The sequence below is a fragment of the Panthera pardus genome, unplaced genomic scaffold (genome assembly GCF_024362965.1).
Source record: "Panthera pardus isolate Hobbes unplaced genomic scaffold, ASM2436296v1 HiC_scaffold_2, whole genome shotgun sequence".
Lineage (NCBI taxonomy): Eukaryota > Metazoa > Chordata > Mammalia > Carnivora > Felidae > Panthera > Panthera pardus.
This window is the reverse complement of record NW_026526765.1, coordinates 46,614,661-46,630,106: the sequence shown is the minus strand read 5'-3', so window position 1 is coordinate 46,630,106 and position 15,446 is coordinate 46,614,661. Positions and strand designations below refer to the sequence as shown.

At 48.1% G+C, this 15,446-nt stretch overlaps 1 protein-coding gene across 3 annotated transcripts in view; it reads right to left on the bottom strand.

Annotated features, from left to right (window-relative positions):
* Window positions 1-3,150: 3,150 nt before the first annotated feature.
* LARP1 (La ribonucleoprotein 1, translational regulator) overlaps window positions 3,151-15,446 on the bottom strand; it is a 56,200-nt gene continuing 43,904 nt past the window's right edge. For all 3 annotated transcript variants that reach the window (XM_019464499.2, XM_053907054.1, XM_053907055.1), the window contains 6 exons: window positions 15,007-15,113; window positions 13,972-14,123; window positions 10,400-10,544; window positions 8,740-8,849; window positions 8,417-8,544; window positions 3,151-6,901 (listed from right to left, as the gene is read on the bottom strand). In XM_019464499.2, the coding sequence (XP_019320044.2) occupies window positions 6,692-6,901; window positions 8,417-8,544; window positions 8,740-8,849; window positions 10,400-10,544; window positions 13,972-14,123; window positions 15,007-15,113 (852 nt within the window). In that variant the 3' untranslated portion in view covers window positions 3,151-6,691. The remainder of the gene's footprint in view (window positions 6,902-8,416; window positions 8,545-8,739; window positions 8,850-10,399; window positions 10,545-13,971; window positions 14,124-15,006; window positions 15,114-15,446) is intronic.

The following is a 15,446-nucleotide window of genomic DNA, read 5'->3' as shown; positions in this document are numbered from 1 at the left end:
AGGGCTCCCCCAACAGCCTCTGTTGTCCCTCAACAGGACCAGGAATTGGCTTAAGGGGGAGAAACAAGAAACAGCTCCCCAGAATGGAGGCCAGTGAGAAGGAAGAAACCACCTTACTAGGGCTCCGGGCAAGTACCCCCGTGGTCCTTTGCTGTGGAAAGGGAGAGGTGAGACCCCGGGTGACTTTTTTATGGCCTAGGCAAGACACAAAGAATGCAAAGGTGGCAGTAAGACTGGAAGCCACTCCCAACTCCAGAGAGAGCTCCTTCTGGTGGCAGGGGGTGAGAGAACCAGAAGGTATTGCTTTGCCCCTTCCTGCACCAAAAAGCTTTTCTTATACCCTACTCTGGTCAGGGCCAGGACACCCCCATTGCCAACACACACACACACACACACACACACACACACACACACACTGAGTCAGCCAACAAAGGCCCCATTTCAACTCTGCTCCACTACAGACATCATCCCTCTATGAAAAGAAAAATGCCAATCAGAGAGAGCCCCTCCCTGGATTAAAACTGAGATACCAAAGAGGTGCAGACCAGACCCTGACACCTACCTTCAGCCATATGCGGAAACCAAAGGCTAAACCCTGTCGATCTAAGCTGGGGGCCCTTTTATCCACTGAGGGAAGGGTCAGAGTTCCTGACCTTTGGGGACACCCACCTGAGGCCCCCTTATTAGCCTCCCTGAAGTAGGACCAAAGAGGCTGAAACCCTCTTCCTCCAGTGAGAAGGCAAGAAAAACATGGCTGAGGGGCGCCTGGGTGGCTCAGTCGGTTAGGTGTCTGACTTCAGCTCAGTTCATGATCTCACGGCTTGTGGGTTTGAGCCCTGCATCAGATTCTGTGTCTCCCTCTGCCCCTCCCCTGCTCGTGCTGTCTCTCTCACTCCTCTCTCAAAAATAAGCATTAAAAAAAAAAAAGAAAAACATGGCTGAAAAAGGGCAGAACCTTCCCCCCCCCCCCCCCCCCCCCCCCGCCGCCCAAATGATTAACCAGTTGTCTCAACACCATTCATTTCAAATGAAACTTACCTGAAACAAAACCAGAGAGCTGCCTGGGTTGCCGCAGTCCCCAGCCTGGCCTTCCCTTAGCAGACATTGCCAGGAGCCCTGTGGCTCCCAAGAACAATTTGAAGACCAATCTTTGGCTTGCAAGGCCACCATATTGTTACTCAGTCCTTACATATATTTGGGTCTGTTCCTGAACTCTCAGTTCTCTTCCATCAAGAAAACCATCCATTGTTTTAGAATACGTTAGCATTGGATAAGGCCAACTCTTGAAGCAGAACTATCTAAGATCCCTTCCTATCGGCCCTGCCACTCGAAATCTGCCTAGTGGACCAACTGGGCACTTACAGCTTCCTCCTTGGCCTTCCAAACCCCACCTGCCCTCCTCAGGCCTTGGTGGGTTTGGCTCTGTCCCCAGGACAGCTCTCCAGGACACTTCATGCCCTGAGCTTGCAGCACAGCTTCTGCGGCACCAATGGTCCGTTTTCACGGCTGCTTGCCTGCTCCTGCAGCCTGTTCCTACACAAGTAAACATACAGAAAATAGTCCATCTTCTGTACACTTAAGAAGGGTAGGGAATGAGGAGCGTGGATAAAGAGGAAGAATGGATGCATTTCTTTTCCCCTTTGAGGTCTTTGGATTTCGAGGGGCAAGAGGCTGTCGGTGTCTCATCCCTTTTGGCAGCCGGGTGGTTGGGCTCTGGCAGAGGGTGCCAGCCCTATCCTCTTCTTCAGCAAACAAATGGCCCTCAGGTTGGTAAACAAGTGAGGCTTAAGAAAAGGCTGGGGTCTCGAGGTGCCTAGTGGCTCAGCCGATTAAGCATCTGACTCGATTTTGGCTCAGGCCATGATCTCATGGTTTGGGAGTTGGAGCCCTGCAGTGGGCTCTGCGCCTGACAGTGTGGACTCTGCTTGGATTCTCTCCCTCCTCCCCGCCCCCCCCCCCCCCGCCCCTGCCCTGCTTGCTTTCTCCCTTAAAATAAACAGACTTAAAAAATAAATTTAAAAAATTGAAAAAAAAAATATAGGGCTGAGGTCTCAAAATTCCCAGCAGATCATGTGAAAGTGAAAGGAATGGAAAATAAACTGGGCTCCTTTTAATGCCAGTAGATGCTTCCGTTTCTTCCTCTCCATTACATGCCTAGTTCCAGAACTCCTGATCGCATGGCATCTGGGAGCTACTGCAGTGCAATTAAACAACTGGTGGTGGCCAACCTCATGAGCATCCCTACCAGGCTGTGAAGTGGGTCTGTCTTCCTGTCCCCAAGTCAGTCTGCAGAAGCCCTGGTTCCCAACTCCTAAACTCTACAAAGGCCACTGGAGGTTCTAAAGTAACTGCCCGCCTCAAGAATGGCGGAATTCTCTGGAAGAACATTTCTGACGGGATGCTCAAGCACCAGGCATGGGAGACAGCTGTCAGACTAATGGTTAAGGAAGGACACGCCTCACTTCTAGTTTTATGTACACGTAGGTCAGACTGGCACGGAGAATGTTACCGCTGCCAGCACCTGGCCTCAAGAGTCAGGGAAAAGCCACCAACAACCCAGGGGCCAGTCCTCAGTAGGCTAGGGTGTGTTCATCATTCCATCCTTTCCCAGCTTCAATCCTCCGGGCTCAGTGGCTGACCTGGATTCCTGTAAGGCCAGAGTGTTGACCTGTTTCTCCTCTACTCTGGCAGGGATGTCTGTTCAGAGAGGGGCTGTGTTGACCCTCCACAGGGAATCACGGCAACCTTCCTAGTGATCTCCTTACAAGATGCCAGGCCACAGCCAGAGGATGGAAATCCTGAGAGTGGGACAAGTGGGCAGAAACCCTGGGATTCTGTTGGACTGGCATCTCTCTGTTCTCTAGCACTGGCTATAGCTGCCATGTTTTAAGACACATGGTGGACGTGAATTCCAGGCTGGCAGACGCTCTCAAAACCACGGAGAAATTCCTGGATGAATACATTCCTGGATGTATTCACTAGCAGCCTCTGGAGCCCATTCCCTGGGCAGATTCCCCAAAAGCCCAATGGCAGAGCCCTGCAAAGCTTTCATGTACACATCCTGAGTGCAGGGTTCCCCTGGATCTGAGGGGGCCCTAACCAGGCTCCATCCCTCAACAGCTGTACCCCAGATGGGAGACCAGCCAGTACTTTGCCTTTTCAAGTTTTTATTTTTATACATTTTTTTTGTATTAAAAAGAAAAGCATAATTACCACAAATTACAAAGGACTAAAGCAGGACTAGAATAATGAATGAATCACTTCAGCCTGGAAAGCAGATATTCTCAATAATATTAATGTTATAATACAAGCTCATTCAAGTATTTTACATTTTTTTTTTTGTCCTTTTAAATGTGATATCCTAGCACATGGTAAAGATAATGTACTATGAGCATAAGGTGGAACCTTCTCCGCAAAGCCAGATGACAAGTTTTCCTCTCCAGTGAGAAATGGGCTATAAGTTCTGATCTTCTCTGCCTCTGCCATCAACATGGCTGAAGGAGAGGGCGGGGGCTGGGGCAAATAAATCCAGGGACCCTTCCAGACAGGATACACTTTGGGGTCCCACTCAGGAGGGCACCAGATGACCCAGACCGTTGTACCCAGGCTTTTTGGCAAAAAAACACCCTCACCCGCCCTAGCTCGTCTTCCTTGCCCCTCCTCCCCACTTCTAGGGCCTTCTGAGCAGCTTACTTTCTTTTGTAAAATCAATCATCAGGAAAGGGGAAAAAAAAAAGAGCTACAATGGAACAAAACAAAAACGTTAACAACTTTGACATGGGGGCTCGGCACCTGGACCTGAGCCCCGGGGGTCCAGGCTGGGGCAGGCCCAGGCAGCCCCTCTCTTCTGGTAGTGCATCTGCTCCCAGATTCAGGAGAGGGCGAAAGAAACCGGCCCCTTAGCAGGGCTGAGGCACACAGACCTTGTGATGTTTGATGCCCAAAGGTCGTCCTGGTATGGACCGATCGTGGAAGGGTACAGGATGAGCAGAAGGGTTTGGGCAGGCTGCTGCTTTGTGTCTCAGGTCTTGGACCCCCACAGGAGGGTGGTGGGTGTGGAGCGGCCAACCCTGATGGCTCTGGCCGCTCCCGGCATGCCTGTCACAGATACGTCGGTCCTAAATTCAAGTGTCTTCAGAAAGTGAAGATGTAAACTACTCTTTGCAACATTAACTCCTAACATGTTACAAAAAAAGAAAGAAAGAAAAAAAAAAAAGCCCTCTCCCCCCCCATCCTCAGCCTACGTTGAGATGAAGTCCTCACCTACCCACCCCAAAGGGGCTTCCTCCCTCTGGGGTGTCTGTGGGAGGATCAGGGAGGGAATGGCAGCCCCCTGGCCTGGGAGTAAACTCAAGATAAGAACAGCCTTTCCCCATACCCCCAAGGCTTCCTTGTGCCCCCAAACCCAGCAGAGGACAAACACTGAGGTTCTATGGTGCTGGATACAGTACTGGGCTGAGCGACCCGAAGCAAAGAAGGGGGATAAAGGGAAGGAGGAGGGGGTGCAGGAGTCCAGTGTCTGGTACAACGGGGGGCAGGCACCAGACTGGGCAGGGAAAGGCCTCAGATCCCACTTTTAGAGCAGTGACCAGACACACTCATCCTTGGCTTTCGAGACAACTGGGTAACAGGAACTGAGGTGGGCTCCCCACACAATAACCACTGGGAGGGCAGAGGTGGGAGAGGGCACCGGCTGAAAGCAATGAGGTGCCCGTGACAGAGGGCAAGCCCTTGCCAGCCTGGGATACTGTCTCCGACTCCCAATCTTCAGGCCCAGCAGAGGAAACAGTTAAAAAGAGGGCCAATGAAGTGTCAGCAACTGAGCAACACTACCATCAACTTCTCTGTGCTGCCCGGTCCACACTGGGGGTGACTATGTCATCACGCCCGCACCCAACACACAGCCCAGTCTGTGTGGGTCAGTCCTTTGGTCACCCTCCCTAGCTTCGGATGCCAGTAGACTCCAGCCAGTCCATTATCACTCACAGCCCAACCCAAGCAGTCAGTGGCTGGAGAAGAGAAGTCAGGTATACTCTATGTCCACATATACCTTCCTGCCGCGGGGCTTCTCCAACTGGCAGGATTCCCCCCAGCCCCCAAATCCTCCTTGTCCCTCGTTCCCAGGCAGGGTCAGTTGGAGGATGGGCAGAGATGGCTTGCAGAAGGGGGATGCAAGATGGGGAGACCCCACCAGACCCCAGGGAGAATGGCATCCTTCTCCACCTTTGATGAGACAGAGCCTCCTCGAGGCCTCAGATCTTTCAGGGCAACGTATTTCCAAGCCTCAGCTGCCAGGTGTTCACCTTTCCCCTTTGAGGTTGGGGAGACGGTCAAGCTGAGGCCAAGTGTGTCCCAGATCCAGGCCAATGCTCTTCTTCAACAGTTTGAAGCACGCATGGCCTTGGGGATCCGAGGGCAGATGAAGGGTGTCACGGCAGGACGGGGCCTGTCGTGAAGCAACAGCAAGCAGAGCGAGGACACGACAGTGGCAGCAGTGTATAGACACAGGACGTCAGCTTCGAACGATGCAACAGTAGGGGTATTTCAGGCAAGGCTCTGATCTGAGCCGCCCCCAACCCTCTTGCCTGTAGGCAGGAGGCACTGTACATGCAACTCAGTCCAGAGAAAGATTCTAGCCAATCCAGCCCAGGCACATCCAGAGAAGGTGTGAGCTCTTCGAGTTGACTCCACCGAGGAAAACAGGCATTTGGGTATTTCAGATTCCCGCTCCACAATAAGGCAACTTTTAAAAAAATATTATTTCCAAGAACAAAACAAAACAAAATCCAAGGGCAGGGGAAAGACATCACTTTCTGTGGATTAGGTGGGGGTTTTCTGATTTATTTTTTTGGTCTTTTATGGTCGATTTTGTCTTTTTTTTTGTTTTTTTTTTTTGTTTTTTGTTTTTTGTTTTTTTTTGTTTTTCCATTTTTCCAAGGATGGAAAGGTCAGAGAAAAATAAAATAAATCATCTTTCAATAGTCTTTTCTGGTATGAGCAGCGTCTCTCTGGGCTGGGGAGTAAGGGGCATAGGGAGAGGGGAGTGGAGAGAGGCTGAAACCTTCCCCCACTCCCACTTCTAGATCCTTTGGTTTCCTTCTCCCAGAACATGGCAGAAGGGCATGGTGGGGACAGCAGGGGGAGAACATGGTGATGGTAAGCCCCAGATGATGAGGGGGCTGGTGCTCGTGGGGCCCAGGGACGCTGCCAGAGCCTTCCATGGGACAGTGCTGGGCAATGGGGCCCACAGGGCCTTCTTGTGGGCTGCATAGTTGGTTGAGGGGGAGCAGGAGGAGGCTGTGGGTGGGAACCAGGGTTACGGCTTACCAGCCGTGGGCAGGGCTGCAGAGTGATTTTGGTAATCCAGACGAACTATCAATAATTTAAAACTTGATATATATATATATATATATATATAAAAAAAATCTCCCCCCTTTCCCTCCCCCCTTAGAAGAAGCTAGGATGTGAAGAGTCATGGAGAGAGGAGGGGGAAGGGGGTGTGTGGAGGCTCCTGCCCAGGGGTACCTCTGATAGCCCAAATGGTGTACATGTTGCTACTCAGCACAAAGGCCCATGCTAATGACTCTAGGCCTGTCCCTTCTCTGTCCCCTCTCCTGGGACTGGGCACCCCCATGGACTCTTACCCAACCCCCCATCCCCCCCTCCAAAACCCCAGGGCTAAGGGGCTTTTTCACTTTCCCAAAGTCTGTGTGTCCGAGTGCTGGCTTGTCCATTTGGCATCTTCCCGGACGGGCTGGCCAGTGGGTGGTGTGGGGGGTTGGCTGATCATGGTGGAGGGCCTGCTGGAAGACTGGGAAGGGCACCGCTTCCTGCCCTCACCGCCGCCACCTCCTGCCGCCACTGGGTGTCGTTTGTGGTTGCCCTCCTCACCCATGGGGGGCTGTAACAGAGGAGGAAGTCACAGGTGACCAGGGGCCACTACCCATACCCCTTTCCTTGCCATGGCTGGCTCTCTAGAGACTTCTTACCTCCAAATGCAGATAACAGTTATAACCTTAAAAACTAATTACCAGTTTATGAGGCACATCTCCATGCCAAGATGCCAAAGACCCATGCTACTTTATGCACAAGAACCCACTCAGGGAGTCTACACCACCCTTTGATGGAGACACAATCATCCCATTTTACAGATGAGGAAAGTGAAGCACAGAAAAATAATTTGCCCAGGGCTGCATAAATTACATAACTGGTGGAGACAAGGCAGGACTAGGCCCATCTATCTAACTCTGAAGCCCAGGCCTTCACCCACACAAGTTTCTGCTCTCCTCTGAGAAGGGATCGCTTCTCAGGCAATGATGCATGGAATGTGGCAATATGCAATATGCTAAGACGTCTCAGCTCAGAAGGCCCACATGCTCCTGGGCTCTGCCTTATCCCCTTCCAGGCCAGAAAGAGGACACTGATCTAAGAGATCATGATCCAGTCTGGCCTTACCGCTGCCAAAGGTCTGGTGACCTCAAGGACATTTCCTTCCCTTTCTGAGGGTCAAAGCTGAGCCCTTCTAGTCCCACTTCCACAGGTCTTCCCACTGCAAGGCTTCTCTGCACACATGCCCCTCCAACCCCCAGAGGAGGAAGTGCTTAAGGACAGAAAACAACAGATTCATCTTTATACTGGGAGGCCTGAAGGGCACTGCCACTATCTAACTGGGTGGCTACGGGTTTCCATTTATCCACGGGTACAGCAACTGTAACAATGAACTCTGCCTCCTTCACCACATTATAAAGATTAAAATGAGGTCAATATCAAGTGCCTAACACAGCTCCTGGGACACAGTAATCACTCAATTAATGGCAATTTTTTAATAGATGAGAGGACTATTATTGCTATTTGTCTTTTGGCTAAAAGGTTTCAAGGGAATAAGATGACTGGTACATCTCTACTATATTATAAAGTCTTTGAAAGAACGAGTCTCACTCATTTCTGGAGTCTCTGACTGACATCCATGACTCAAAGCTACCGCTTCCCTGATAATACCCAGTAGCAATAACCCTGACCCACCACTGGATGTCACCATTGAGTCACCCGCTCCAAGAAGACAGGGGTTGTGTTGGTGCGGGGTTGGAACTGGCCTCTTCCAGAAAAAGCAAGTACGTTTACTAGGGCACTCATCCCAGGCTAACCAGGGCATACTAAGATAAAAGAGAGCATTATGATGGTTTAGCTATAGGACCATGGGAAGGAGGGAGGAGCAACTTGCATAATCCCCTTCAATTGGCTGTCAGTGTCCACTTCTCACTCTCTATTTTACAGGCAAAGAAACTAAGGCCAAAATGGGGGAAAAGGGTCTCTGGGCTAGTGGCATAGCTGGGACCAGAACCCAGGTATCCTGACCTCTGGTCCAGTTTTCTTTCCAGGACAACGAGGGTGAGAAAGACAAGAGACTTTCACTCACATCCACTCGGAAGTCTTCGAGACGTCGGAATTTGCCGAGGTATTCTTGAAGTTTGGGGTCAATGTCCAAATTTTTGGCTTTGGAATATTTCAAGAAGGCCCAGAACTTCTCCAGCCCATAGAGCTGGCCTACAGGAAAGAGGAGGCAGAGGTGGAGAGAGGTAGAGAGAAGCGGGGCTGGTGAGGAGTTGAGAATTAAGAGGTTCAGGGGAGCGGGAGGTGTGAGGTGACTGACACACAGCCAGACCCAGGTGGCCCCGGGGAGGGAGGAGGGAGAAAAGGCCTAGATGACTGGGGCTTGCAGAGTCCAACTCTGGCTCTCACCAGCTTCATAGTCCTTCACCGTCTCTTCCTGAAAATCCTTGAAGATGTCTAGCCGGAACTTCTTTTCCAGGCCATAACTGTAGTATCGAAAAAGGCACTCCAAACCATATCTGTAGGAGAGCACAAGTCAGTGAAATCAGGACACAGTTTATTTGTAAAACTGGATTGCACCTGCATAATAAATGAATGAGGAAATGGTTTAAGCACGTGGATTATTGAAAAAATGGTAAAAAATCCTTAAGAAGGCTAACATTTAACGTTAGTCTAAGTGGGTCTAGCAGTTTATGGTTTGCCAGGGGTCAGCAAACTTCAGCCAAACAACAGCCCTCTGCCCACATTCAACTGCTGTAAGAGCAGAGCTGAGTAGTTGCGACAGAGACCCTATGTCTGCAAAGCCTTACATATTTCTTATCTGTCCCATCACAGAACAAGTTTGCCAATACCCTGAGATGAGCTCTCCACAAAGTCACGTGACCATGTCAATTAGCAGGTTTGTTTATCTGACTTCAGAAATTTTACTTTTAGGAACATGTCAAGGAGGTGACCAAAAATACATTGTTTCTATTTTACAGATGTACAAAACTGTTCATTAACATTATTCAACAAAACTTAAATGTCTTAAAGAGACAGTTAAGAAAAATAATGTAAATCTGTACAACAGAATATAAGCTATTAAAAATTATAACGTATGGGGCCCCTGAGTGGCTCGGTCAGTTGAGTGTCTGACTTCAGCTCAGGTCATGATCTTATGGTTCGTGGGTTCGAGCCCCGCTCCGGGCTCTGTGCTGACAGCTCAGAGCAGCTGGAGCCTGTTTCAGATTTTGTGTTTCCCCCTCTCTCTGCCCCTCCCCTGCTCACATTCTGTCTCTCTCTCTCAAAAATAAAACATTAAAAAAAATTATAATGTAAATACACACTGATGGATACTGAGATGCTTATGATATATCACCAAGTGGAAAAGACAGGTTTCAAAGTGTTACATCAGAATGGGCCCATTTTATAAACAAATATGTAAATTTTACATCTACCCATGCATACAAAGTCTAGAAGGCCACACACTTAAATATATTAACAATGCTTATCTCTGGGAGTTGGAATTTTCAAATGATCTTATCTATATTTTCTAAACTTTCAGCAAAAGGTATGTAAGAATTTCTGTAAGAAAGTTTTAAAAGTTAAATACTTTAACAACGTGGAAACACGCTCATGCTTATAAATGGTAAGATACAAAAAGGTATTCATGTGATGATCTAAATACATTAAAAAGTACGGTACAAATTATTATCTAATAGAAGCTATACTTTGGGTAAACAACAGTAGGGTGGTGGGAGACTATAGGTATGTCCTTGCTCACACAAGCAAATATTTTTAGGAAAGCCCCTCGGGATTCTGACCATGCTGGCTATCTGTGGAGAAAGCAACTAGATGGCATGGGGACAGGGTTGAGGAGACTTCTCACTATATGACCTCTGTCCTCTTTGAATTTTGAACCATGTAAACATATTACTCATTCAAAAATAATCATGTTTTTATAAAGCAAATGTGTATGCAAAACAGATTTCTGGTTATAGCTCTGGAGGCAGACCCACCAGGAACGCTTCACCTCCCACAAGACCCGCCAGCAGCGCCCCCCCGGCCACACTCCTCACATCCTGCTCACCTGTAGCCTTCTTTGGCATCCTCCAGAGCAAGCTGCTTAAACTCCTCATACATCTTTTTGTTGAAGTGATCTCGGAGGAAGAAGGACCAGAAGCGGAAGAGAGTGTTCATCTCCTGAGACTGGCCAATGCCCAAGCGTTTCCGCTCTGATTGGGGACAGAGGAGGAAAGACCTTTCAGGGCCAGGCTGCCCGTGTTGAGGGGACAAATGCTCCTGGGGTCAGACTTTGGTCCTTTCTCCTGTCCCCCCCAATTCCCTTGCTCATCCCCTGTCCTTTCAGTCTTTCAGGAGACGGTCATTAAGCGCTATTCCGTGTCAGGCCCTGCTGCCTTGGCAGCAGGGCCTGAGCCTCGCCACAAGCAGGTGGCATCAGCTTCTAAATCAGGCCAGCCTGGTCTAGCTCTTCATCTCAAATGCTACTGCTCTCAAGTGTAGTCAGAATAAGGAAAAGCATGAACAAATAATCTGACAATCCAAAAAATTACACTGATTAGTCATCACCAACAATTATTTTAGGAATCCAACAATTACAAAATGGTACCATTAAAAATACACAATACCAAAGCACAAGCAACAGAAGAATAGATAAATTTAGTATCATTAAAAAAACTAAAAGGGCACCTGGGTGGCTCAGTCGGTTAAGCATCCTTCCGACTTCGACTAGTTCATGCTCTCATGGTTTCTGGGTTCGAGCCCTGTGTCAGGTTCTGTGCTGACAGCTTAGAGCCTGGGGCCTGCTACAGATTTTGTGTCTTCCTCTCTGCCCCTCCCTGACTCACACTCTGGCTCTTTCTCTCTCTCTCAAAAATAAATAAAACATTAAAAAAAATTAAAAACTAAAAACTAAAAACCTGGGGTGCCTGGATGGCTCAGTTGGTTAAGCGTCTGACTCTTGACTTTGTCTCAGGTCATGATCTCACGGTCATGATGAAATCGAGCCTCGTTTCTGGCTCTGCACTGATCACGGAGACTGCTTAATAACCTGTCTTCCTCTCCCTCTCCTCCTCCCCCACTCGTGTGCATGCACACTCTCTCAATAAATTAAAAAAAAAAGAGAGAGACTAAAAACCTCTGTGCTTCAAAGAACACTATCAACAACATGAAAAATCAACCCACAGGGTGGGGAAAAAGTATTTACAACTCATGAATCTGGTAAGAGACTTGTACCTAGAATCTATAAAAAACTCTTATAACTTGTTAATAAAGGCAAATAATAGTCAAAAAATAGGCAAAGGATCTGAATAGACATTTCTCCAAAGGTATACAAAGGGCCGATAAACACATGAAAAAAATTTTCAACGTTATGGCTTCCAGGAAAATGCAAATCAAAACCGTAAGGAGGTATCACTTATCACTTCAAGCCTATGAAGACGGCTGTAATAAAAAAGACAGACAATACCAAGTGCTGGGAGGATTGGAGCAACCAGAAGCCCTATATACTGCTGTCAGGAACGAAAACATGGTGCCCCCACTTTGGCAAACAGTCTCACGATTCCTCCAAAGGTTTAAACATAGCTATCATATGACCCTGCAATTCCGCTCTTCTATCCAAGCTAAATGAAAACCTATGTCCACACAAAAACTTGTACATGAATATTCACAGCAGCACTATTCATGACAGACAAAAAGTGGCAATCCAAATGTCCATCATCTGACAAACAAATAAACAGAACAGGCCATACCCATAATAATAGAATATTATCTGGCAAGGAAAATGAATAAAGTACCGACACCATGCTACAATATAGATGAAATGTGACAACAGTATGCTAAGGGAAGAAACCAGTCACAAAGAATGGTGTGATACAGGATTCTATCTATACGAAAAGCCCACAAAAGGCAAACCATTCAGACTGGTGGTTGTGCAGGCCCGGAAGGAGCTGTGGGGGCGGGGATGGGAAATGACTGGTCAGGGGCACAGGGTTTCTTTCTGGGGTAACGAAAACGTTCTAAAATCGATTCTGCTGATGGACGTGCAACTCCTGAATATACTAAAAGTCACAGCACCTTTCACTTTAAATGGGTAAACTGTATAGTATGTGAATCCTATCTCAATAAAACTGTCATACACAAACGCAGAGGGAAGTAAGGCAGACGAAAGAAGCACTTAGCAGCCATGTTTTGCTAAGTGAAAAGAGGTGAGGCAAATTAATACAAGGGAGCATTAAGACTGCTTCTGTGGGGGGTTGCCTAGGGCTCAGTCAGTTGAGTGTCTGACTTCGGCTCAGGTCATGATCTCACAGCTTGTGGGTTCGAGCCCCAGGTCGGGCTCTGTGCTGACAGCTCAGAGCCTGGAGCCTGCTTCAGATTCTGTGTCTCCTCTCTCTCTGCCCCTCCCCACTCACACTCTGCCTCTCTCAAAAAATAAACAAACATTAAAAAGAAAATTTTTAAAGATTGCTTCTGTGGGGCCCCTGGGTGGCTCAGTCGGTTGAGCGTCTTGACTCTTGATTTCTTTCAACTTAGGTCATGATCTCATGGTTCGTGGGATCGAGCCCTGCGTCAGGCTCTGTGCTCATAGCACAGAGACTATTTGGGATTCTCTCTTCCCCTCTCTCTGCCCCTCCCACTGTTCTCTCTAAAAAAAAATTGGGGGGTGGGGTGGGGAAGATTGCTTTTGAGCATCTTTACAGCCAACCTGACAGAAATCTATAGTTAAAAGACATTTCAGGAGCCAGGTGGCTCAGTCGGTTGAGCCTTCAACTCCAGATTTCAGCTCAGGTCATGATCCCCGGGGTTTGTGAGATCAAGCCCTGCAATGGGCTCTGTTCTGAGCATGGAGTCTGTTTAAAATTCTCTCTCTCCCTCCTCTGCCCCTCTCCCCCACTCACTCGCTCTCTAAAAAATAAAAAAAATTAAAAAAAAAAAAAAAATCTCATGGCACCTGGGTGGCTCAGTCAGTTAAGCCTCCGACTTCGGCTCAGGTCATGATCTCGCGGTTTGTGAGTTCGAGCCGCGCATTGGGCTCTGTGCTGACAGCTCGGAGCCTGGAGCCTGCTTCGGATTCTGTGTCTCCTTCTCTCTCTGCCCCTCCCCCACTTGTGCTCTACCTCTATCAAAAATAAATCAATGTAAAAAAAAATTTTTTTAAATAAAATAAAATAAAATCTCATTCTGTGATAAAAAGAAACACATGAGAGTATCTAGAAAGCTTATTTCCCTATACCATCTTCTAGAGCAGGGGTCAGCAAACTCTTTCCCACAAAAGGCCAGAGAGTAAATGTTTTAGGCTTTACAGGCCAGATATTGTCTCTGTCAAAAGTTCTCTTTCTTCTTCACAACCACTTAAAAATGTAAAAAAATGTAAAAAATGTAAAAAAAGGTAAACTTTTGATATCTTTTTTATTATCCGTAGAGGAAGATCAAGGAACAAAATATTCTGAGTAGCAGATTCTTTTAGCTTTCTGTATTCCCAACTACATGGCCTGAGTCTAGCTCCAATCCTTCTTGTTGCAATGTCGTGTCACTTTTTGATCTAAGGTCAGAGAAAACAATCACCTGCTCCACCACCCTTACACTCAGATCTAAGTAGTGGACCCAGAGGCTCAGCCCCTCTGCCCCTGTGCTTCTTACCGTTAAGGCAGCGCCTACGATACTTGTGGTAGACGTGTTGTGTGAAGCCATTTTCCTTGAGCAGCTCGTGGGAAGGATGCTGGAACTTGGGCAATGACTGAGGGGTACAGCCATAGCTGCCAACTGCAGGTGTCCCTTCTGAGGGGCTGGAACTAGAGGTCAGGAAAGAGACAATGTCACCGGGTTCCCTGGAGCAGCTAGCCATCAGTTTAGGAGGGGCCCCTCTGGTCCTTCCATCAGCCAAGATCTAGCTTCTCATAGGGCAGCAAAGAGACCCAAGTACTGTGCTAGGTCCTTAACTTACATCCACGGGCCCAAATCACTCTTTGCACAGACCTTTGGTGTGTTTTACAAAGCCGTCAGTGAGGCTTACAGAGACTGGGAGACTTGTCCTGAGTCACGGGGCTGTTTAACATCCCAGATCGGCACAATGCCCAAACCTGAGCTTCTAAGCATTTATTTATCCAGAGTCCACATTCAACTTTCTTTGATAAGCTATTATGGGTTAATCCATCTATATGTTTTCTTTAAAACCATGACCATTCTCAGTCTGTGCCATCTTTGCAGGGAGTAGAGTGCATATATAGGTCAATGGCTTCCAAACCTTGCTCTTGAACAGAGAACACTGGGACAATTTTCCTGGGGCTGGGGGTTGGGGGATGGGGGAAGCCACCTAAACCCTACCCCCAGAAGCTGAATCAGTAGATCGAGGGCAGGGCCCACGAATCTGTATTTTTATTTAATGACCGCCCCATCCTGGGGCAGGCAGCAGATACACACTTTTGAATCATTCACAAACATTCTCTCTCTGAAGACACTCTGGTCCCTTGTAGATGCAACGCCACTTCTTTAGGAAAATCTTCCCAGGCTCTGGATTAAGTTCTCTAGACTCCTCCAGATTTTTGGATTTAGATTAACGGTCCCTTTCTTTAATTTACAGACCAAAGAGGTTCGTTCTTCCTGGTCCCATCAGCTGCTTGGTTTTCCCACCCATCCTGCAGTCGGCCTCATCTCTCCTCCCCACTGCCCTGGCACCTGATGGAAGCAGTCCGGGGCCTGTGCTCACGGGAATCCATCACCCAGCCCACATGACTCTCCAGGGGCGGGTTCGAGCTGTGTCTTGTCTTCCTTTTCCGAGGCATCTGCAAAGGCCAGTCCAGAATTTGTTATTAATCGCACTCACAGAAATCTAGGAGCACCAAGCACTTGTAGGACCAAGACCTCTCATGTGTGTGAGTTATTTCACAATTTACAAAGCATTTTCATATCTATTCTCTCACACGATGTCCACAGTTATGAGTCAGGAACTGGTATGCCTATTTCACAGGTGAGGAAATTGAGGCTTGGGAGCCCTAAGGACCCACTCCTGGTCCATCTTCCTGAGGCCTTATCCTGGCTACATGGAATCACCACTCCCACACCTGGTCCCTTCTTCAGATGTGGCCACTTGATCCTGGGGGGGTGCCCAGCTGCCT